General features: G+C 40.9%; 1 protein-coding gene across 3 annotated transcripts in view; it reads right to left on the minus strand.

The window, feature by feature from the left end:
• Positions 1-23,773, minus strand: part of JMJD1C (jumonji domain containing 1C) — a 255,790-nt gene that overhangs the window by 23,329 nt on the left and 208,688 nt on the right. For all 3 annotated transcript variants that reach the window (XM_090058297.1, XM_090058299.1, XM_090058298.1), the window contains 8 exons: positions 23,538-23,730; positions 21,757-23,447; positions 18,288-18,460; positions 15,620-17,820; positions 11,662-11,863; positions 9,198-9,412; positions 8,553-8,705; positions 1,272-1,361 (listed from right to left, as the gene is read on the minus strand). In XM_090058297.1, the coding sequence (XP_089914423.1) occupies positions 1,272-1,361; positions 8,553-8,705; positions 9,198-9,412; positions 11,662-11,863; positions 15,620-17,820; positions 18,288-18,460; positions 21,757-23,447; positions 23,538-23,730 (4,918 nt within the window). The remainder of the gene's footprint in view (positions 1-1,271; positions 1,362-8,552; positions 8,706-9,197; positions 9,413-11,661; positions 11,864-15,619; positions 17,821-18,287; positions 18,461-21,756; positions 23,448-23,537; positions 23,731-23,773) is intronic.

Here is a 23,773-nt window from a genome sequence, read left to right on the forward strand (position 1 = left end):
GAACTATTGTTCGTTGCTGCTCCCCTGGTTTCATGGGCTGTGTGTCTATGAGGGAGCTCGCCCAAAGCCGTCTCCGTTCTGAATAAAGCTGTTGTGAGCAATGTGTGCTGGTTTTTGCTCCCTGCTTGCTCTGGCTAATGAGTAACAGGATCCATGAGCAATTGGATCATCATCTCCCTAGCTGCTGGACGCCACATGGAGTCAGGGTCTAACAGTTTGTACCACAAGAAGTACAGTTAAATTTGCACAGAACTCCACAATGTACAATTAGTATGGGCCTCCATCAGGGTTAAACACAGTTCTACTGAGTTCTGGATCCTTCCGCATTCAGAGCTAGTTCAAGTACCTCTAACACAACAATGAACTGTGCTACACAGACACACCCTAAATTAGTTGCACACGTCCAACTTGATCTGTACCTGAACTACTTTGATCTAAACATTTTGTTTAAAGAAACTTCTACTATTATAAACGCCTTAATCTGTCTGTCTGCGTCAGCCCATAACGCTTTATTTGTGCTCTGAATGGTTGACAAAACAGCCAATCAGATTTCAAAGAACTGTTCAGACAGGAGATGGCAGCACAGTGGAGCACCACCATGATGGCAGGGACACAGGGGACAGAAGGGGTTGGGGGGAAGGCCAGCTGTGCTGGCCAAGCCCCCACTCCTGCAGCTGGCAGCAACAGAGCTGGGGGGGGAGGGGGCAGAGAAGGAGGTGCAAGGCCTCATCTCCCTGCCCTTGCTACTTGGAGGTGGTGGCAGTACAGGGAGGGAGTGGGGTCAGGACACTGTGAAGGTGGCAAGCCCATCAGTGCTGCCCTTGGCCTGCCCTTCCCCCCTTCCATCATCACTGCCTGCAGCGCCAACATGTCCGCAGTGGAGGGAGGAGCAAGCAGGTGTGCTGTGGTGGTGGTGGCGGCGGCGGCGGTGGTGGGGGAAGCTGGCCCACTACAGCGCTGGTGGGGAGCAGCAGGCCCAGCCTAACGTTGTAGCAGCTGGGCTTTATCCCACTCCAGAGCAATGCAAAACTTTGTTATGGCTATCTTCTGTTCCTCCACTAGCATGCTCTTGCAAACCTCTAGCATTTTCTGCTTCCTCCAGAATCCTCTGAACTTCTCCCCTCTCCATTTTTCCCCCATGTGCTTTCCTTGCTGAGGAGACCTACTAGACTAATAGTGACGAGAAGGTGCCACAAATTAAACTTGTAATCTTTGTTCACAGAAAAATAATATTGGAGAATAAACGGTATCCTTCTTGCAGGACTTCTTACCAGAGCCTGGAATAATCTGAGTTGGCATCAGATGCTTGTGATCGTGAGGCTGTCCTTTCACACATTTCATCCAAGCATATAATTCTTTATCTGTAAAACAACATTTCCAGTAATTTATTTTTAAATAGTGGACTTTTTATAACCTGCATATTTCTAACCCATTTTTAGGTATATATTAGTCACTATACCCGTCTTGTATTGCTATCCCATACAGTACACATTGCGTGCACATCAGTTCCACAATAAAGCTATTCAGAGCGGGGTCATGATGACCATGAAAAGCCAAGATAGTAGTAAGTACAATATTCCTCCCTGAGTAAAAATTCAAATCATGCTTGCTTACATTACATTTGGATCTGTTAATTTAGTAAAAATTAAAATCCATCTCAAAATTGCAATGTAGGCAATTAGGGTTATCCTACTGATCAATTCCAGACATTGTATAAACAGATGTTGGTGTTGAAATCTCCATTATTATGATAGCATATAAGGCCAGGACTGACGTTTAGGCCTTTTTGTATTATGCACTAAAAATACATAACAGGAAACAAGGACTTCCTTGAAGACCTCACAGTGTAAAAAGTTAAGATAAAATAAAGGGTGGAAAGGAGGAAGACCTAAGGCAATAAAGTGATTTGTCATCGATTTGTGTGATCTACACTTCTCTCCTGACTCCCAGCCCAGTACCCTATTTATGAGTCCATGCTGCCTCTTTAAAAGAGAATCTTCAAATCTTTGCACCAAATGTCCTTGTTTGTAGCAATGCTTGTTGTATGCTCCCAACAGGTGGGCTAACAAGAATTCATCATTTGTATAGCATACATTTCTTTACAATGAAACATTTATAAAGCACCAAATGCTTTTCTTAACCTGGGTCATGATAGCTCTCAGCATGCATTGTCAAAACTGAAAGAATTCCATAAATTTTCTTTGAGGACAATAAAATGTACAACTGAAAACAATCAAGAAAATGCCATACCAAGAAAAATAAGATCATTGTATAACTAGAACTGTAGACATTTATTCAATACATTTCATCATTAACTTCTTTTGTCTAAATTTTGGAATTAACTTTTCCAAAGTAGCATAAAAATCTAGAAATAGGAAGACTCCCACTATTCCACGCATTTAAATCTAGCAAACTGTGTACTAGCTCCAGTCTCCACCCAGACCCTGCAATGAATTACATGGGTTGCACAGAATTATTTGATTACTACACAACCCACTTTTAAAATTAGTGTGGAGAACTGTAATTTCTAAGATCATTCTGTATTTCGAAATGATTTGTATTTGTAAATATAAATATATATTAAATAATATAAATAAATATATAAATAATTTATATTTGTTTTCTTGTATTTTTAGTTACTGGGAAGTCAGGAACTGCATGCATTATGGACAGTAATCGACCTGTTACTCTCAGAGGTAGTCTCAGCTGCATTTGGTTTGATGTATTGGGGGGGGGGGGGGGGAGAGGAGTAAGTACTCCTGCTGTCCTGTAAACAAGGCTTCACTTACCAGGGCTATGGAGCAAATATGACACGAAAATTATATGCAAATATGCAATTCAGGTAATTTAGTAGTTTGAATAAAATGTCATAAAACTTGGCAAATAAGATTGATGGTGCCAGGAAAAAGCTTGGAAATTTGTGGTTTTTTATTGGTGCAGTGAAGTTAACTGGCTATTTAAACCTCTAACATTCAGGGCGAGGCTGCCAGGAATCAACATATCATTCTCTATTACATTAAAACAACTGCATAAATTGTCTCTGGTTCCAGGAAAAATGGTGTAATATGAAGTGGAATTATATGGAAGAGTGTGTAGTGTTAAATGTTCTACAGTCACAGTCTACAGTTCACATGCAGTATACCATGCATCGCCAGAAAGGAAGCTGTAGAATGAGAAGCTATCACCATAATCCTGTTTTAGCACATGCGACAGGATGATGCGATAAACAGGAACAATTCTCTCTAATAAAAGAAGCCTGTTTCTGTATACTTCCTTCTCAAACATTTCAGACTTTCTACTAAAATTTTCCTGGCTGTGTAGCACGTGTGCTGTAAAAAAACCTCCGACTGCTTGTACATGATTTCCCTCAATGTGTTTCTAAGCATTCACAAATGCCCCAAGCCAAGTAAGGCAGATATACACATACATACAGGGTCCTAGATAACTAAGAGAAGCTGTTAGAAGAGGCAGTATAATAAATGCTTTTAGGCACCAGAAGTAATTCTTTAGACAGAAAGGAAATGTGTCTGAACTTTTTCCTTGCTGCCTAGAAAGACAGTCTTTCAGTGCGCATGCATGCAGAGAATTCTATGAACAAGTAGCCAAAAAAGCTACAAAATTGATTACAGTCATGGGCAAGCACAAGAGCTCCACAAGAAACTGACTTGAAAGCATTAGGAAAAAAATACATAACTTGGTTTACTTAATTCTGGCAGGAATCTCAGATTAGGAAACTAATTAAACAGAAAGATTTGGAACCACAAAAGGTACATGCACATGGGCCACAGAAGATACTGCTGTAAACCTTCTTGGAACACAAGACTAAAACAGCTTCATGGATCTCTGAGCTCAGGCCTCTGCATTTATCCAAGGATTTTCCCCATATTGCCACTTCAGACCCTCACAAATAGAAGACAAAAACCAGAAACCACCAAAAATATACCCCACAACATCCCAGAAGTAAAAGCAGGGGAAATGAGTGTACTGCTACTTGCTTTTCTGCTGCAAGGATGGAGAAACAACTGGTTAATAAAGAGCTGGGTAACTGGGAGCCCATGGATTATGGGAGCTGTATGCGGTTCCCAGGCTCCCACCTACCCCTGCCCCTTCCTTTCTCTTCCTGCTACCTCCTTCTCTGGGCTCACTCCCCCTTCCCCAGCTTCTGCTGCATGCCCCTGACCCAGGGAGCACAACCCACAAGGCTGGGAAAGTCGAGAGCCCAGACTGCCTGTGCAGCAGAGTGCCACAAAGAAGCCCACAGGAAGCTGAAAGTGAGGGGGTGCTGCACCATTCAGGGAAGCACCCAAGCATGCATGCAGAGGTGTGTAGTCCCTGCTGGTGTGGTCTGTGAGGTATGTGATGTGGTGTGTGGCTCAAGACCAAGGGCAGGCAATTATTTTGGGCGCAGGGCCGCTTACCGAGGTTTGGCAAGCCATCGAGGGGCTGCATGACAGGCAGCCCAGGGCAGATAAATATTAATTTTCTAAATTTTTTAGGGGCCTCAGAGGCAAAATAGAATGGCCTGGCAGGCCACATCCAGCCCCTGGGCCGCATTTTGCCCACCCCTGCCCAAGACACTTTGAAGTTGGATACCCCGAGGGTCCTAGGAAGGGGATATTTTCAGTTGATAAAAGAAGGCAAAACTCCCATGGTCCTTGCATATATGGCATCAGCTTGACCCAGAGAATGAGATAGGATCATAGGCAAAATCCAAAACTGAATACAAGCCCTCAGCACATTTTCAAGCAGAATACCGGACCACGTAGATGCACATGCAGAGATAAACAACCTGGCACATAGTTGGACTTGCTTTTTGGCTTTTCAAATTCTTAATAAAGAATTCCTGGTTTAACAAAGAATTATCACTGGCCTCTGAGACCATCCTGGCAGGCAGCATGTGCTCTATGTACACCCCAACTCTAACGCATATCCACTGCAATTTGTTTGAGCCTGGAAGTTTCAGAAATGTTTATGCATTCGGCCTTCCCTTGCTAGTGTGCAGAGTACCCAGTACATTAAATACCCAGGTCTACCTTCCTGAATGACGAATGTTCTGAAGAAATATACCACAAATAAAAGAATATCTAAAGTAACATCGCAGCTATCGGTATATTTGTACTTGAAGTGATATATTTCAAATGGAAGAGTATTAGTTTAGATAGGTAGGCTATTTTGTTTCATGACCTATCTACTGTCTTCCAAACAGGTGTTTTCAGAGGTGCCAAAACTTAACTATAACAGGAAGATTAATCTGTAATAGTCACTACTGCCATTTTACAAATAGCAGTAGTGACACACTTTTTGAAGGAATTGGAAACACCTTATAACCAAGATGGAGGAAGGGGACCTCTTGCCCTGTGCCGAGGGACAGAGAGGGAGTAAAGTTTTTCAGTAGTTTGACATTTTATTTGTACTTATTTTAATGGTAGTCAGATAAATGAAAGTCAATATTCCTGTAACAAAACGTGGAGATATTTCTTCATGCTAATTAATACTATATCTGAATTTGTAGCTAGGATGACATTTTACTTTTCTTCCAGGTCTAGGAGGGAGGCAACTGTGGCATTGATGCCTACACAGTCAGATGGATTTCAGATTGGCTCAAGGGTCGTACTCAAGAGGCTGGTGGTGGACGGGTCATATTCAACCTGGGGGGAAGTGGGCAGCGGAGTCCCCCAGGGCTCAGTCTTTGGGCCTGCACTGTTCAATTTCTTCATCAGCAATTTGGACAACAGGGTAAAAAGCAACCTGTTCAAATTTGCTGATGATACCAAAATTTGGGGTGAGGTGAGCATGCTAGTAGGGAGGGAAAGATTGCAGCAAGATCTGGATAGGTTACAGGAGTAGGCTAACATAAACAGGATGCGTTTCAATACTGACAAGTGCAGAGTGCTGCACTTAGGCAGTACAAACCAGCAGCACACTTATAGAATGGGAAACTCCCTTCTTGAGAGCACAGAGGCAGAGAGGGATCTTGGAGTCATTACTGACTCCAAAATGAACACGGGCCAACAATGCGAGGTCACGATCAGCAGGGCTAACTGGACCTTGTCGTGCATCCACAGGTGCATCTCAAGTAGACCCAGGGAGGTGATCCTCCCCCTCTATGCGACGCTGGTCAGACCACAGCTGGAGTACTGCGTCCAGTTCTGTGCGCCTCATTTCAGGAGGGATGTGGACAACATTGAAAGGGTCCAGAGGAGGGCCACCCGCATGATCCGGGGACTGACTACAGGGCAGACCTTACAACGAAAGACTGCGGGACCTAAACCTGTTCAGCCTTCACAAGAGGAGGCTGAGGGGGGACCTGGTGACTGTCTATAAACTCACTAGGGGGGACCAGAAGGGTTTGGGGGAGACACTGTTTCCCCTAGCACCCCCTGGCATGACAAGGAATAATGGACACAAATTATTGGAGAGCAGGTTTAGCTAAGATATCCATAAGAACTACTTCACAGTTAGGGTGGCTAGGATCTGGAACCAACTTCCAAGGGAAGTGGTGCTGGCTCCTACCCTGGGGATCTTTAAGAAGAGGCTTGATGCCTACCTGGCTGGACTCATTTGAGTCCAGTTTTTCTCCCGCCCAGGCGAGAGGTAGGACTTGAAGATCTACAAGGTCCCTTCTGACCCTACTTCTATGATTCTATGGATGGTAGGAGATGCCTTCTAATTGCTACTTAACAGCCTCCACTTCAGGGTGATTACCAGACAACGGCAGAACTAGCAGCCTTAATGGCTCTTTCCCAATATCCCAGGAAAACCTGTTCCAAGATAGGATCTGGGTGGGTCACAGAAGAATTTTTGCTTTTCAAGAGAACACAGGTTCATAGTTTCATAGTTCATAGTACTACGACACAGAGTTGGTACTGTTATGTTCTTATAATTTAAAAGGAAAGACTAGTTGTAGTGAAATGTAAGATTAGGTTAAATCAAATAGCATGTAGGTTATTTGTTTGTTTTAAAATTCTTTTTCCTCTAATATGTAAAAGCAAATAATAATAATAAGCAATAATAATAAAAATAGCTTAAAAGCAAGTAAAAGAAATAATAATAATAGCTTAAAGCTAATAAGAGCAACAACAACAACTTAAAAAGCAAATAACAATAACAACAACAACAACAACAACAATAATAGTAGTATAGTAGTAATAATACTACTACTTCCTTTTAATAAGGCTATGGATTAAGAAACCTGGTCATGGATTCCAGAGGGGAGGATTTAAGCAAGTGTTTAACTCAAGACAAGCCTTTACAAAACAACAAGAGGTTAGCTTACGTCCCAGCTTAAAAGCAAAAGAACTACAAGATTCCATCTTGAGGCAAGTAATGACAAGAACCTTAAAATCAGAGACCAGAAGGAAGACAGAAGTCTAGCTAGCCCCATAACCATGAAAACTGATTATCTGGGAAGTTTGATTTTAAATATTTACCATATTTACCCAAATACAAGATGAATCTGAATCTAAGATGACCTCCCAATGGTTAGATTCTACACATGGAAAATTATAAATGTATTCTAATCCTTCCATGTATGTAATCTAATTATGGGAGGATCATCTAAATTCACCTCCCTGCCCCCCACTACTGCAAGTGGTAGGGGGAGAGGTGAAGAGGGAGGCAGTAACGGGCAGGCAGTAGGGGCAGACAGTGGGGGATGCAACAGGGAGGCATGTGGTAGGGTAGGCAGGGGCACTAATGAAGCAGGCAGTGGGGAGCGATGGCAGGGGGCAGGCAGTGGGGCAAGCAGACAGAGACAGGCAGCTTGCCCCCTGCTGCCTGTCATCCCCCCCCCCACCATTTACCTCACATTGTGCCTGCTCCCCTTGCAGCCTAAGGCTGCCCCATTCCCCCCATCCCATTCCCCACTCCTTGCTGCTTCTGCCACCTGCAGCCTCAAGTCCCTGCCCCCCCCCCGCCCCCCCCCCCCCCGACCCTTACCTTTGCTCTGAGCTGGCAGGTTCCATCCCTGCTACAGCCCAGGGCCCAGAACATAGTTCTAGGCTGGCCCGGTAGCAACAGCAGTGCAGAGCCAGCACTGCTGTTTTAGCCTGGGCTCTGTAGCAGCAGCACTGGCTCCCTGCCCCAGGTTACAGGAGGGATGGAGCCTGCCAGTGCCGAGCAAAGGTAAGGAGGACAGTACCAGAGGGAGAGAAAGAGAGAGAAAAAAAAAAAAAGAGAGAGGGAGCAACAGAGACAGAGGGGCGAGAACTGGGAGCTTGTGGGAGAGTGGAAGGGCACACAGCACAGGAGAGCAGGCGGAAGCTGCTCTGTCTCCAGGTCCAGCCCCAACCCCAGATTGGGGCTAGAGCCACAGCAGCTGCCTGCATCCCACCCTACTGCTTAACTATAAATGGCAGAAAAAACTTCGCCTTCCAATCAAGCAAATTTGGTAGCATCAAGGAAAATTAATTCCTCAGAAGCAGAAAAAAAAAACTTAGGCTTCACATGTAAAAAATAATATACTTATTAGTTACAAAAAGGCATCTACGGTTCTTGATCAGCAATTTTAAAATATGCAGACTGCTTTAATTCATATAAACTTGAAAACTGACCTCTAGAACTCTTCCTTTCCTTTGCTTTATAACAATCTAAGCAGACCACAAATCCACATTTTTGGCAGACCCAGTGAATGTTAAACAATGTGGCTTCACATGCATCACACATCTCTCGGACTCCTCTCACTGCTCTCTTCCAGGCAATTTTGGCTGAAATACAAAATAAACAGAATAAAAATCACTGACATTTAAAGGTAAATATGTGCAAGCTGTGACAACAATGAGTATTTTCATTTAAAGGGCCAATCACAACTTTCCTCTCAAAAAAGTCTGAAAAAGAAATCACCCTACATATAGTCTTCACTGGATACAACTTCAGCTGCCTTCTGAGTATTACGTAACAAAATTATCCATGTTATATACCACTGTCCTTGATGAAAAAAAAGACAAAAAATAACAAACTTAAGATTTCTGTAGAAAAATACAGGAAGAGTATTCTCTGTTGAAGGATATGTGGCACAATTCTTAAATGAATTCTTTTGTTCCTATTTGGTCAACAATAGTATCAGTGCAAAAAACTAGCATGCAACAACACCAGACAAATGGAGCATACTGAGACATGAACAATTTTAAAGGGGAATAACACTTCATTAAAACTAGCTTTGGAATGGAATTACGGAACAACACTTAAGATTTCCTTACCATCTTTTTTCACCCAGGACATGGCTGTTTTCTCAGATGTTACTAACTGACAAAATTTATCCCCTATGATGTCTAAAATGTATTTAGAAGTTTCTAGGTCCAGTTCATCATCTTCATAATTTTCATGTGTCCATAAACTCATTGCTTCATCATCATACTGGTCAGGAGAAGAGAAACCATCTATCCTAACCACTCCATTCTTACTAAAAGACAACCTAAAAATGAAAACAGAATTTAACTATAAGTCTTATCATACGTTGCACCCTAACCCTTGTTTGCCATTACTAAAAACCACTGACCAGATACACTAAGTTTAGCTTTTGCAGTAGAGAATACATATACCTCTGATGGTTCTCCTCTCCCTCCTCTAAATTTGTAAGAGAATCTGGTGTTACTTCAACTCCTTCCTAAACCAGTACTAACAACTCTGGCTTAGTTCTAATATTCTACAGACCTCCTCCTACACAGTTGTTAATACCCCTGTATTCATGATCTAAAGCAGGGGCGGGCAATTATTTCAGGCGGAGGGCTGCTTACTGAGTTTTGGTAAGCCATCGAAGGCTGCATGACAGGCAGCCTGGGCAGATAAATATTAATTTTCTGAATTTTTTAGGGGCCCTGTGGGCCGGATAGAATGGCCTGGTGGGCCACATCTGGCCCACTGGCCACATTTTGCCCACTCCAATCTAAAGCGTTCTTCTGTTTCAATCCTGGTTTCTTTCTAGACTGGAGACTGATAATGTATGAAACAATGACTATTAAGGTCTAAACAAACTATAACCAGGATGAAACCAAATTTGTATTTGTAACCTATGCCAGATTCCCAGGATACAGGTCCTCCAGAGTGGAAAATAGGCTACCCTTCTACAGAAGTAAAAGGGTTCTTTCCCTCCGGCCACCCCCAATTAACAATTTTCAGTAAGGAGGCAAGTATTTTTTGTGGGTGGTATCTTTTTTTGGACCAACTCATGATTGGGACAGACTTAGGCAAGCTTTCAAATACAGTGATATATTCAGCTGCTATAAAGATTTATTGTAAGAACAAAGAAAATATTCTAAAGCTAAAAATAAGTGGTGAGGTAGATTACATGTTAAGTCTAATTTACTTCAGATTCTCCTTTTATCATTAAATTATAAACAAATGCTAATATAAAGTATTTCTCTTCAATCTGAAAATAAAGTTCCATCTTAAGTTATTTCTCAGACAATTTTCTGTATGTTGCATTGTCCCACTACATACACATCCCTTCCAGCATGAATACTTAGTGTTCTTGGATTGATAAACCAATAAAAGCCAAAAGCCCAAGCAGTACAGCCTTCCTAACATTAACAGAGGGCATCAAAGGATTTTATTTTCTTGTGGTGTAGGTCTTGGTGGATTGTTGTGGATGTTTCATGAGCACCACCGCTGACTGGCTAGAAAAGACACGATGCAAGAATTATCAGTGGTTTCATTCTTCAGCAAAAAAAAAAAAAAAAGGTCTAAATGGAACTTCCCCTCTGCTCCCCCCAATACTGCTGATATTAAAGAATTGATTGTTCTAGTGGTTATTCTGGAACATTGCTCAGCTTGTGTTTTCTATGCTAGATGTGATACTGTGGTCCTTTGTTTGTCTGTATGCACTTCTCAGTCCTTTCCATTCTGCTGCTGCTTTTCCATGTGCTTGATCCCTGCATGGGTATGTACTGAGATAGCTGGAAGTAGTACCCTTTAGCATTCTGTAGTATATTCTAATATAAAACTAGGTATATGTTCTTCACCCAACAGAAATGAAAGTATAGATCTCCTTGAAAGATCAAAAAAAAATGCTACCAAAAAAGGTGGGTACAGATCCAAGAAGCTGCTCACTATGAAAATGGCTCATAATGAGCTTTGTGCAACATACAGTACTATTTATGTAGGTAGTTGTCTTCTAGTCAAGTCAACTCCCAACAGTGGAATGAAGAAATTGAACCAGACAAATCACTGCTTTTGTGCCTGGTGTATCATAGGACAGCAGTGGAACAATTATTTATATCAACTGTTTTACTATGGTTGTGAAAGGTGTCCATACAGACACTTAATTAATCAAACTAACAGATGGAGTCTTATTCCATATGGGCTACCTGCACTAATCAATGGCCATCCCATTGCCAACTGTAAAATGGGGATAGCAGCACTTGCCTACCTCAGCTGTTAAAAATTGATTAGACTATGCGAACTCAAGGACGTACTCCCATTTACTTTAAGAAAGATCAATTGACTGACAGCTCTAACCATGGGTAGGTCTAAGAAAAACTAATGTATCTCAGCGATGGCAGTCGCTTGTTCAGATGTAAATCACTGTAACGCTGCAGTGTTACACAAAACCTACCTCTTCCAAACTATAAGGAGGTCACTACACAAAAGGAACTGTGAAAATGCAAATTAACGTAAAGGATTTTAACCACAAAACGAATACATTTCCAGAAGAATTGTACTTACCTACGAAAGTAGTAAAATCTACAAAATACTGGTGAGTGTGATGGTTCTTCACCTTTCTTACTTCTTATCAGCCTACATTCTCTGCACTTCTGCAAATTGGGCCCTATTTCAGAGCAAGAATCATCCTGCAAAAAGGATTCTCCAGTTTGCTTCAGCTTCTTTACTTTGCGCCAATCTTTTAATACTGAACGTGGTATGCCAGCTGCAAAAGTAACAACCATTTCAGGCAAGAGAAATTTACGAACTGTTTATACTTTGAAGTCCACAAGAACAGCAGATCCTCATTTCTGGAAGTCCAGCTACTTTTATTTTCTTCTACTTACATAAACACTCAAGTTTAAAAAAAAAAAATCTATGACTTTAATGTTACCTAGACAAAATAGTTAACTGTATCTCTACTTATTTACATACTGCACTTCTCCAGTGTATTTATTTGTATTTGTTAAGTATTCCCCAGAAAACTACTGATGCAACACTACTGCTACAAAGCAAAAAAGGATTCAATAACCCAAGAAAGACAGGTTCATTTCTTGTATCAATGATAACACACACACAACAATGCAGCAACCTCCCAAAATTTTCCACTGTGCTGCTTCAACTTTAAGCCACTCAGACCCTCTGTTTGCCAACTGTAAAATGGGGATAAGAGAACCTACCTACCTCAGATGCGTGTGAGGATATTTTGGTATCTGGCTCTGTTTCAAATTGTGATTAAAAAAGAAATCTTGAAATCTTCCAGATATGGTTGCCATGAATGTGCACAAGTATTCCCAGCAGCTTGTCAGGAATCCAAGCAGGATTCCCAGAACCCTGTTTCTCATCATCTGAAAGTTCAAGCCTGAGATGTTTTTAGGTTAAAAAAAAAAAAATCTGAACCTAAATAAGTGTACTATATTTTCTTGCATACACCACTTTAAAAAAAAGCTGCTGCAATTTTCAGTGCACATTATAGGTAACAAATATGGTAAGTGCAGTTTCTGCTCTTACAGGGCAGAAGTGAATGTAGTATCTGCGCAGACTCGCAGGCTATGGACAGAAGTTACACATAAACCAGTTTAAGTGATCAGAAACTGGTTTAAACCTGTAACAGAACAGAAGTTCAGTGCACATAAACTAGTTTCAAAACGGATAAAACTGGTTTAAGATAAACCTGGTTGAATGTAGTATCAGACGTAATTGAAACTGATCAAACCCGTTTATGAAACTTCTGTCCCAGACACCTTCTCTGGCTTAAATTAGAATCAGACACCCCCCTCCCCCAACATGCTTTCCAGCCCTGCTGGGATGTGCTGTCTACTCCATCAGAGAAGGGTTGGGAAGGGGGCGGAGGAGGAAGCAAGGAGTGCCCCCCCCCCCAACCTTGGCAAACCCTGGCTGAGGTCTGGGGCCAAGGAGAGGAGTTAAACCTGCTTCTCCCAAGTACAGAGCTGCCCTGCCCTGCTACACTTACTGAAAGTTACCGCTGGCTGCAACTGTGACTACAAAACCCAGAGGCACCTGGAAGCAGGATGAGGAAGTGATGAGAAACCCTGCAGAGTTCTGCTTCTGTAATTCTGAACTGCAAACCCCCAAGAACTTGGGGGCAGCAGGAAAAGAAAGTGAAAATACAGCCCATGCCGGCTACATGCCAGAGCCATGCTCTAGCTCCCCTGGTTTCTGGCCTGAGCCACTGCAGGCATGTGGCTGCATTTCCTGAATCAAAAGTGAATGCACGTCCAGTTGTTTCTCAGTTTAATCTCTACAGCTTAGACTAACCTGCAAAGACTGAATCGATTCAGCCTCAAGCTTTTTGACTGTCTGCACTTAGCCACAGCAATAGAATAATGAGCAGGTTCAGCTCTACATCTGCTGCTACTCAGTAATTACTACATGTAAATATCTTTTTTTCTTCATTCTGCCATTCAAAAACAAGGTGTATATTTTATTCTGGGGCATGCTGTATGTGAGAAACATCCAAATACCCATTTCAGCAGAAAATTTTAGACCTGCTCTAACTGTAATATAATGGGAGTTATTCCAAGAGGAATGCAAATAAATGGTGAATCATCCAGTGGTGATCAATAATCAGGACCTGGTAACAGGAAAATGGGAAGCAGAAGGGACAGACAGTGCTGGCAGAGAACTGGAGCAACAATAAATTAAAGGACAGTGGCAAAGTATCCCATAGGTGACTCGCACAGTCTACAACAGATGTTAATAGTCACAATTATTACCTATTAGAAAATATCAATAATGAGAAGGATGACAGGAAGGACTGAAGTCCACTAATGCTCATCTTCTCTTTCCTGAAACTTTAGGAAACTGATATTATGGGGTGGGTCCAAATGCTAATCCAAAATATCTACCCAATGCACAAGATAAATCCTGAAGTTCCTACTTATCTGACAAACCTAACACCTTCCAAATAATTCTAGAAGCAACAGTTGAATTACTAGACAAAACAGGGGACGGTCTTTCATTTAAGCCATCTTACTCATGTCTCCGCATTAAGAAAGATATTGTCATTTTCAATGAACCCCTACATATTTTTCATCGCATGAAGATCACTTGATAGTACTGCATGCATACACAAAGTGTAAAGTCCACTTATGAACTGAACTAGTTAAAAAAAAAGCAAACAAAAAATGGACCGTTCTCTTTCATCCTCCCCTTTATAGAAACATAACATTAAAGACAGAAGTATTCTAAGTATTGTACCAATATGGGACACCTTCCAAAAACTGATACTGATAGCATGTTACATAAATTAATCCTACAGAAATTGGACTATTACAGTGTTGGACTATATTAGGCGGTAAAAGGCTATCAAATCAAAATACGGAGATGAAAATTCATCCTCTGTACTAGGGCTGTGTAAAATTTCGCTGCCAGTTTTGTTTTGATGCTGTTTTGAGGTTGAAACAGCAAAATCAAAACAAAACTGATAGCTAAGATAATGAGTTAATGAGCAACGATTAACACCTATGAAACCACAAACTAATGACCCCTGGGGCTGAAAGCTGCCATCAAGAGAGACATCCCACTAGATGAACAACCCCTGGATTGGGTAAGCCCAAGAATTGGGGAGACACCAAAGTCTGCCAGAGAGGGATAAAAGGAGGTGAAGAATGGCCCCCAATGGTGCCCTCTTTGACCTGAACAGCACCCTGCCTGTCCAGCCAGAAGGACAAGCCAGTGACCCCCTTCTGAAGCAACACTGGACTGAAAGAAGCTTCAACTGGTCATCAATAGCCAACTCCATCAATTGAGGATAGATATATCTTGACACCGGTGCTTAGTATTCATAGCTAGCTACTGTGAGTGTGTGTGTGCATGAATGTGCATGCATTTGAGGGGATCAGCCCCAAGGTTTACGATTTGAATTTTGCATCCATCTAATAAACTAGAATTCTATGATGATCCTGCGAGTTGGTTCTTTGTAGCAGCTTGAGATACAGTTTCTCCCAAGCCCCTGCACCTATCTCCTTGAAACTTGGCAGGCATTCTCCATGTCTCATGAAAATTACCTGCAGTCTTTGAGTTGGAGGAAGAATTAAGATATGGACACCTCCTCAAATGAAAGTTTAACAGTAGCACCCCAAAACTTAACGATTCTTTTTTTTTTTTTAAATGATGTGAATTAAGTGTGATCCTCTACACAGTGAGACTAGTTCTCTATAAAAGTATGCTCATACATACTTGGTTTTTATTTAACAGGCATATGTAGATTTTTTAAAATCAAGAAACAATGTGTGAAAATATACACACACACTTATATATAAAAGACACTTTTCTTAGACCAAGGCATCCAGATGGGGCGCGGACAGTAAATTTGTAGAGCTACCCAATTTTGACACTGTCTTTTTAGACTGTTTTCAGTTGCATGCTACCATAATACAAACACTCCTTGAATCAACACAACTGTCCATAATCTTTGTTTTATTTCTCTCTTCTAATTCAGATTAACTGACATACTTACTGCTGTTGCTCTGCAACTTCAACTTGCTTTTTTCTTTGGCACTCCTGCTAAGAACACCATTGGGTTTTACTTCTTCCTCTGGATCACCCCTTCTCTTTTGCAAGTCATTTTGTTTCTTTTTGTAAGTTGGCTTAGGCTGCCGTTTAGTCCTTTGCTCTGATTTGCTCTCACTTGCATCAGAATCTCCACTTTCAGAGCCAGATTCATAAGTTCTTTTTGCTTTTCTCCTTGGGTGTTTATCTTCTTTCAGAAACTTATCTGCTAAGATTTTACTATCTACATTATTTTGTAAATCACTTGATGTAGAAGCTATTAAACTGACAGTACATGGCTTAATAATTTCTGATACATTGTTCCCTGAATTCTCTCTTTTATTAGTGTTTTTATCTTCCTCTGAATGTCTTGTAAGCCAAGCTTTTTTCAGTTTTGTGTGGTAGTTTGGCTGACTTGCCTGAGAAGTTTGCCCACTGCCTACAGAGTTTGCTTTGTTTATTGTATTGTAGATGATAGCACTGTCGAGGGAAATGGAGGCTGGAAGTGTCTGATTTTTCACAGCACTGGACTCAGTCTCACTGGCACTACTACTTTTAAATTGAGCTGCAGCCAATGCTGCCTTGTGCTTTTTCAAATGGATAAAATCAGTTGGACCAGAGAAGCCAGACCTGGACTGAACTGCACTTCCTGACTTGCCACTGGCTGGTGTAACTGAAGCTGCAGTGTTGACTTTGCATTCTTGTGTCTGTGCCACTGCCTGACTTACTGTTGTAGAGGATGTACACTCGAGTGGGGTGCACGTCAAAACTGCATTTGATAAAGAGCAACTCGCATCTGAACTACCCCAAGCTGAAACGCTGGTAGTTGTGCCTGCAGATGTGGTTACATCCATTTTGGTACTACACATCTTAGCTGTCTTCAGTGTGCCAGAACTAGGAATGCTGCCTTGTGAAACCGCTGGAAATTTCTTTTCATACTGTGTGTGAGTAGTGTCTGAGTTCATATTTGGCAGAATGATTCTTCCAGTCTCTCTGGCTTCCGCTGTTTTCAGGCAATCTGTTTGATTTGTCCCTGCTGAAGATCTTTCACTCACTCTATCTTTGGATGAATGCATTACTGGTGCACTCTCATATTTTGTACTAGAAGGAGGACGTACAATGACAGATGCTGTAGCGGATTGCGACTTGCCACTCATTCTCTCAATATGCCATTCAACTTTTTCATTGTTTGGAGCATTATTAGATTTCCATGCATCTGATATATTCTGCTCAGAAGTGCCCTTGTACACTGTTTGCGCTTCTTTAGGTTCAGGTACTAAAGTTGGTGGTTTTTGTAACTCTTGGATTTTGCCACCAGCATTAACTGGCTGGACTGGAGTTAGGGTTGGAGGTGAAAGGCTGCTATAACTGCTTTCCTTCCTCTCTAAGTTCTGATGGACAGGAGGGTGAAATACAGGCGCTCTATGTAATGCAGGCATACTTCGGAGTGTATTTGAAGACGAAACTGATAACTGAGTAGGGCTCCGGCTATCATTTCTAAAAGAATTTATAGAGTGAGATTGCATTGGCTGGGAAAGCTGCTCTGTTAACTTGCTTACTGGACCTTCACCCTCTGGTTGATGCTTAATCAAAGGTGGGGGCTTTGAAAGAGAAGAAATGAAAGAAGGGAGAGACTGGAGATTAGCTGCTGTTGATGGACAACTACTCTGTTTATCAATATACATGCTTGAAACTTCCTTAGATGGGTATGACCTTGGTGGTTCATTCACTATGCTATTAGACAGGGTGGTGAAATAGTTACTCTGTGGCAAACTCTGCGCTACTGAATGTTTCATTTTATAAAGTTCTGACACAGAACGTTCTGCATCCTTGTCATATTTTACTACATGGCTTTTGGGGCTCAAAGATGATAATGGTGTTCCTCTTGAATAATTTTCTCTCTCCCCCTCTAGAGCCTTGGTTTTAGCTGTAAAAGGAGCAACTTCAATACTCTCTTGAAGTATCCGTCTATGTTCTTCTTTGTATTTGTTTAACCGCTCTCCAGTCTCCTGTGGTGGCCTCGGTAACTGGTTCAGCATTGGATCCACAAAGTGTCTGTGCAAATGGCTCTCTTTTGCAGTCTGTGTTCTGCTTTGTTCCAGATCAGTCTTTACTGGCACAGTTGTAACAGAACGTAAAGGTTCAATAAATGCTTTCCTCTCCAATTCTCTGTATAAAAAAAAAAAGATAAAGCACACTTAGATTTAGAAGAAATATACTACAACACGTTAGACCTTTGCTTCATCTTTCCCAAACAATACTCTCTAGCAACACAAAGTAAAGCTGGTACATATCTTCATGCGAGGTATAATTTTTCAAAGTCTCTAAGTGACTTATGAACTTAAATTGCCTTCAAAGTGCAGTTGGCAGAGTCAGTTTTAAAACTAGACTTAAGTGCTTTTCAAAATGTTGTCATCATTTGTTACTATATTTAGGCTTGTTGAGATTTTATATACACACATATACACACATATATATATACACACATATATATATACACATACACATACATGCCAGATGACGCACAGTCACAAATAAACTGGAATGAAAGTAACTGAATATTAAGCCTTATGAATTTCATACTGCAAACAAAAAACTACACATCAGATTATAGATTTAAACAGTGACCATCTTACTCTTTATGATGATCTACTAGATTCTTGGACAACGGTGGACTAGAATGTGTTGTCAATTTGAGCGGCCGATGAGGATCTGCACTGGATGGTCTTACAGGAATGTGACTCAATAACCCAAGACTATCAGCTGAGGTCACAGGGGTGGGCTGGTGCAACCAAGGGCTGGGAGTATTCTGTTAACAGCAACAAAATCAGACTTAAAAAATAACTCCAGAAACAGAAGCACACTAGCATGATACATATTTCTAATTCTTCCAGTGATGTATCTAAATGATATTTCAACACTGCAACTCACATTTTCCTTTTTAAGGTTCTGAGGTATATTTAGAGAGTAGGACTGACCACAGTTCTAACTTGTTTTGCAGCATGTAAAACATGCATTTCTAGTTTAATATGTATTTTGCAGAAGTTTAATTTTCAAATGCCTCTTTTGATAAGTTTGGCTGCTTGCAGATGTTAAAAACAACAACGCCCCTCCCCCCCTCGCTTTACTGGAAGAAGTAGCACGTTACTTTAACCTGACTGTAGTGTCTGTAAAGATCAGGCACTTTGGTGGGTCTTTTTGACACTTTTAGCTAAAGCTGATTCAATTAGCTATTAGATAAAAGCACCAAAAAAGCCCCACTAAAGCACCATATCTATACAGACATTGGGTGAGCTGTGTCCAACTAAGGCACTGCCTCTTCTGGGCATGTGCAGGGCTTGGCGTGGGAACATGCCAAGTTTAAAGCAAAATACCATTTTGTTTTTTTAACGTCTGCAAGCATCTTTTGTTTCTAGAGAATTTCACCTCAAGGCTGTGTTAAAAAAATTGCTTAAAACTAACAAAACACTAATACTTTTGTAGTGTATAATTATAATTATCAGTTAAACAGAATCGGATTTCAATAAAGTACAAAAAATGTTTTCTTTAACAAGTGTAATTCTTAGGTAGATTTATAAAGCAGATCAAAGCATAATTATCTTTTTTTTCCTTTCTACTTTTCCTACCATGCGACAAACAATTAGTTGCATATACACCCAAGTAATCTGTTATAATTTTCCAAATAATTTCACACAAAGGAAAAAGTTTCCATGTTTAAGTACTCAAGGGTCGGGAAACATATGATTTAAATTTGAAACAACTGTAACTTCATCCCCTCACTAACACACATTTGACAACCTTAGATTATGGTATTATATCATATCATTTTTCACATACAGTTGAAAACTTTTGTGAAAATGAATGGTTACAAGTTATCTTTGAAACATTGCAGTGTTGGTCACATGCGAGATATAAAAAAAATTATTGCAAATATGCAGGTGAAACATTAATATTCCTATTTCCTGACTTTTAAACACTTAACTGAAAGACCTTAGATCAGGCATGGGCAAAATGCAGCTTGCAGGCCAGATGCGGCCCACCTGGCCATTCTACCTGGCTTACAGAGGCCCCTAAAAAATTTAGAAAATTAATATTTATCTGCCCGGGCTGCCTGTCATAAGGCCCTCGATGGCTTGCCAAAACTCAGCAAGCAGCCCTCCGCCCAAAATAATTGCCTGCCCCTGCCTTAGATACCATCTTAATGTAGTTTTTACTGTTCGACTAATGTCGTAGGTTTAAAGAAAGTTTCCAGTACTATAACTAGAAGACAACAGTCAGCCGAAGACAATGACTAGCTAATAGTTATAATTAAAAATCTCCATATTTACAGACTAATTTATTACATGTGGTCAGAGAATCTGATGGGAAATAGTCTATGATAATCCCTTAAAACTGGGTTAATATTTTCACATATATTTCATAAGCGAAATGAGCAACGCCTGTATTTAAGACTTCCTTCTGCTTTCTCTTACAAGGCAATTTTTTCTGTTACTTATCACTATCAAACTTCTCACTGAATATTTCCATACCAACTCAAACTTCTTTTCTGGAAGAAGGTTCAACTAAAATGGTTCAGTCATGTTTGTGAATAAGGTTAAGGAAAAATAAAAATTGTTTAATGCATGATAAGAACTCTTTACAACCACTGAGAAGTTCCAGGTTTCAATGTAAAGACAAAATATTCCCAAATTAGGCTGTACTGAAGAATTTTCACCTGCACATACTCAGGAGAAGTCTGACAGAGGTTGGCAGCACTGCTTTCCAAAGATTTTGTCTGCACTAAGAATGCTCCATGCCAGAGCTGAACAAGACTTTTCCTGCAGTGGCTGCCTACAATGGAGTTCCTTCTACTGTGATCTCAACAGAGCTGTAACTAGTAGAGTTTGCACCTAGGACAACAAACTCATACCTGATAGGGTTTGCACCCTGGGGTGCCAGAATAGAGACCAGAGTGGATTGAGGCTCTGGCCATGCAGACTGGTGTAGGATGCTGCTTGCAAGAAGAGGTTTTGCCACCAACAATCAAATTAACCATCTCCTTGTCCAAAACCCCTTAATCTGTCTGCACCTACAGGGTCAAGGAAGGGTTAGGTTGGTTCTTCTAGCAACACCAGGCACCTTCCCTGGCAGGAACGGGGGAGAAGCAGTGTATTCAACAGGGAGAGAGGGATCGTAGCCTGACAAGAGAACTCCTGACCCAGCACAACCAGAGCCTCAAACCCCCTTGTCTCCATTCCAGTGGCTGGAGTTGATGTCCTAGTTGCACACCCTTAGTTGCACTACTGGATCTCAGGGCTTCCTTTTGCCAACATCCAGAAAGCATGGAGAAAAACTGTCAGCCACACTTGAATACAGAGGGGGTAAAGAACAGATGGGGAAGCAGAGATAGGAGATAAAGAATGTGTGCAGAAAGGAACGGAAGGGCATAGAAATCTAACAGGCAGCGCATGGACAGATGCAGAGAAGAACAAGGCAGTGGCAGTTGATGGGGCAAGAAAGGTATAAAATATAAAGGCACACTTCCCAACACAACCCGTAATTGAACCCAAAATTCCTCCAGTCTCAACATTTCTCTGTCACCTAGCAGATACAAAATCCGCTGGCAAATCTGATGTCTTCTAACACTTAACCCCTGTAACAAATTGCTCCCAAAACACTGTTAGCTCAAGTAATCAAGTCCTGTATTGTGGATGTGCAGATTCCGCTGCTGTTACTGACCCAGTATTGTTGCAAATGAAAAACGTTTCAATAATATTTAGTTAAGGTTTTTTAAAAAAACTTAATGTATAAAATAATACTTCTTAAAGATGTCTGAGGTTGTGAAGCCTAGCGAGGAAAAGATAGTAAATGTCAGAATTAAGGTTTCCCATAAAAGCTTAATTTAGTCCTCTGTTCATGTTCACTAAGATACAGTTACGTGATTAGAAATTATACCCATTGTGTGTGTCAGAAAAAAAGTCATGTACAAGCCCAAAGGCATAGCTGCACCATGATCAGCTAATAAATATATTTAGGAGTCACTCAACTGAACATGTAAACCAGTCATCTGGATGATAAAATGCTATCCTTACATAAAACATATCTGAATAAATCAGTATAACTTACCCTTCTTAAGGAAGCCTCAGCATTAACAGGAGTTTCTGGATGGACCCATTTAGAAGAAGGTAGACCAAGTCCTGAGTAAGCATGTGTTCCATTTGGATACTGCCAAATAATTGGATAAAGCCCTAGCTGATTATATGAAGCAGTAGGATGAGCTTGTCCAAGTAGATGTGGCGACTGGTGCTGTAACAATTGCTGCTGTTGCTGGTGTGCTAATGCCAAATGGCTTAGGCTGCTGGCATGAGCAGTCTCTAGTCGTGGATGGCCACCTAGTAAGGAGGCTGTAGGCACTCCAGGTAATACTGCAGGAAGTAGATGAGGGTGATGAACAGAATGGTGAGATGTAGTACCAAGAGGATGAGTGTTAATAGCAGACAACGGAGTTTGGTTTGATGACCCAGCCAATAGATGAGATGCACCAGATAAAGCAGGATGAGGGGGGTTTGGATTTAAACAAGTTCTGTGGGATGAGGAATGAAGAGGATAATTATGTTGATGTAAATAAGGTGAAATGTGATTAGTTCCTGTTTCTTGTCCAATAAGTGTGGGATCCCTGTATACTGTGAAATGTTCATTCTTGTCAATGATAAGAGGACTTTTAGTAGCTTCTAAAGTACTAACTCTAGCTGGAACTGGATGAAAACTAGACCTAGGCAAATCATACTCAGTTTTATTTGCTGACCTTGTTACTCCAGTAACATGACTGTTCTGTGAACTAACCTTAGACTTCACAGTATCAGGAGATTGGGTGAGTTTAGCCTTAACATCAGGTGAAGAATTTGACTTTGATTTGGGATGATCAACTGAAGCACTAGACTTTGACTTCACAGAATCAGGGGCTGGACTTCGTTTACGTAGTTTGCCCTCTTCTGCTAAAGAAACTACATTTAATGAAGACATAAAGGAGCCATACTGAACTTTTTCTTTTTCAGGATTTAGATGTTCATTCACTGATAAAGTTGTTTTTGTAACCCCAGCTGGGATCAAATCCATTTTATTGACAATAGCACTAACCCAACTCTGATCAGTTTCTTGTTTTCTCACTTCTAAAAAATTTGCATTTGTAGACTGGTGTTTTAAATCACTGCTACAAGACTCTATTTTCTGAACTGTTTGCAAAGCAAAGGTACTTGTAGCTTTTTCCTGGCTCTCTGTATCAGAATTGTTTTCATTAGTTATATCAACAACACGTTTTGGTGTAGGAGGCCTGGGCACAAACTGCTCATTTGTCAATTTCATTGCATGCTGCTTCTCAATATTGCACTCTTGAACATGTAGGTCATTGGCATTCTGATCAGAGACTGTCAGCTGCTCTGCTGGATGGGGTGAAGATTTTTCTTGCAGGTCTAAGTCAGTTGACTTTAGTCTTTCTGCCCCCTGATGTTTTTTATCTTCCTGTATTCCATCCCAGGGAGACTGCCGGTCTATTAGTGTCTGTTCCTCTCCACCCTCACTACTTTGGGATTTTCCTTCTTCTCCATTTATCTTTGAGGTGTTCTTGCTTTTCAATTCATTCTCTGAATTTTGCTCCGAGGAAGAATCTGTTAATCTTTTATTTGAGTTTTCCGAGTCACTGCTCTCAGAGTAGTCTGAGATATTGTCTGTCCGCAGTCTTTTCATACTCAGTTTCTTTTCATCCTCTTCAGGTTTTCTTCTTTTGCTAAGAAAGTGTTTATTTTTACTTTTGGGATTTTCTGTAGAGGAGAAAGAAATGCTTGTTATATATTTTTAGTTCCATACAGCTTTAAGAATCTTTTGCCCTCCCATTTCAATAACTGCCCTACCTCCTCGACCTATATAATCATATTTTTCTTCTTTCATTTTTTCTTCATCAGGCATGCTGCTATCTGAGCCTTTCCTTTTATTTGGCCGACTGTTCCGTTGTTGCTGGTGCTGGTGAGAATTCTGTTTTGGTGCTACCGTTTGGGAATTCATTGCTGGTCTGGGACTATTTGCTTGAGCACGGGTATAATGACCCTAAAAGTAATTACATAATTAGTTCATCTACATGATTCTAACT

This window comes from Crocodylus siamensis, chromosome 7 (genome assembly GCF_052110815.1).
Source record: "Crocodylus siamensis isolate JL-2025a chromosome 7, ASM5211081v1, whole genome shotgun sequence".
NCBI lineage: Eukaryota > Metazoa > Chordata > Crocodylia > Crocodylidae > Crocodylus > Crocodylus siamensis.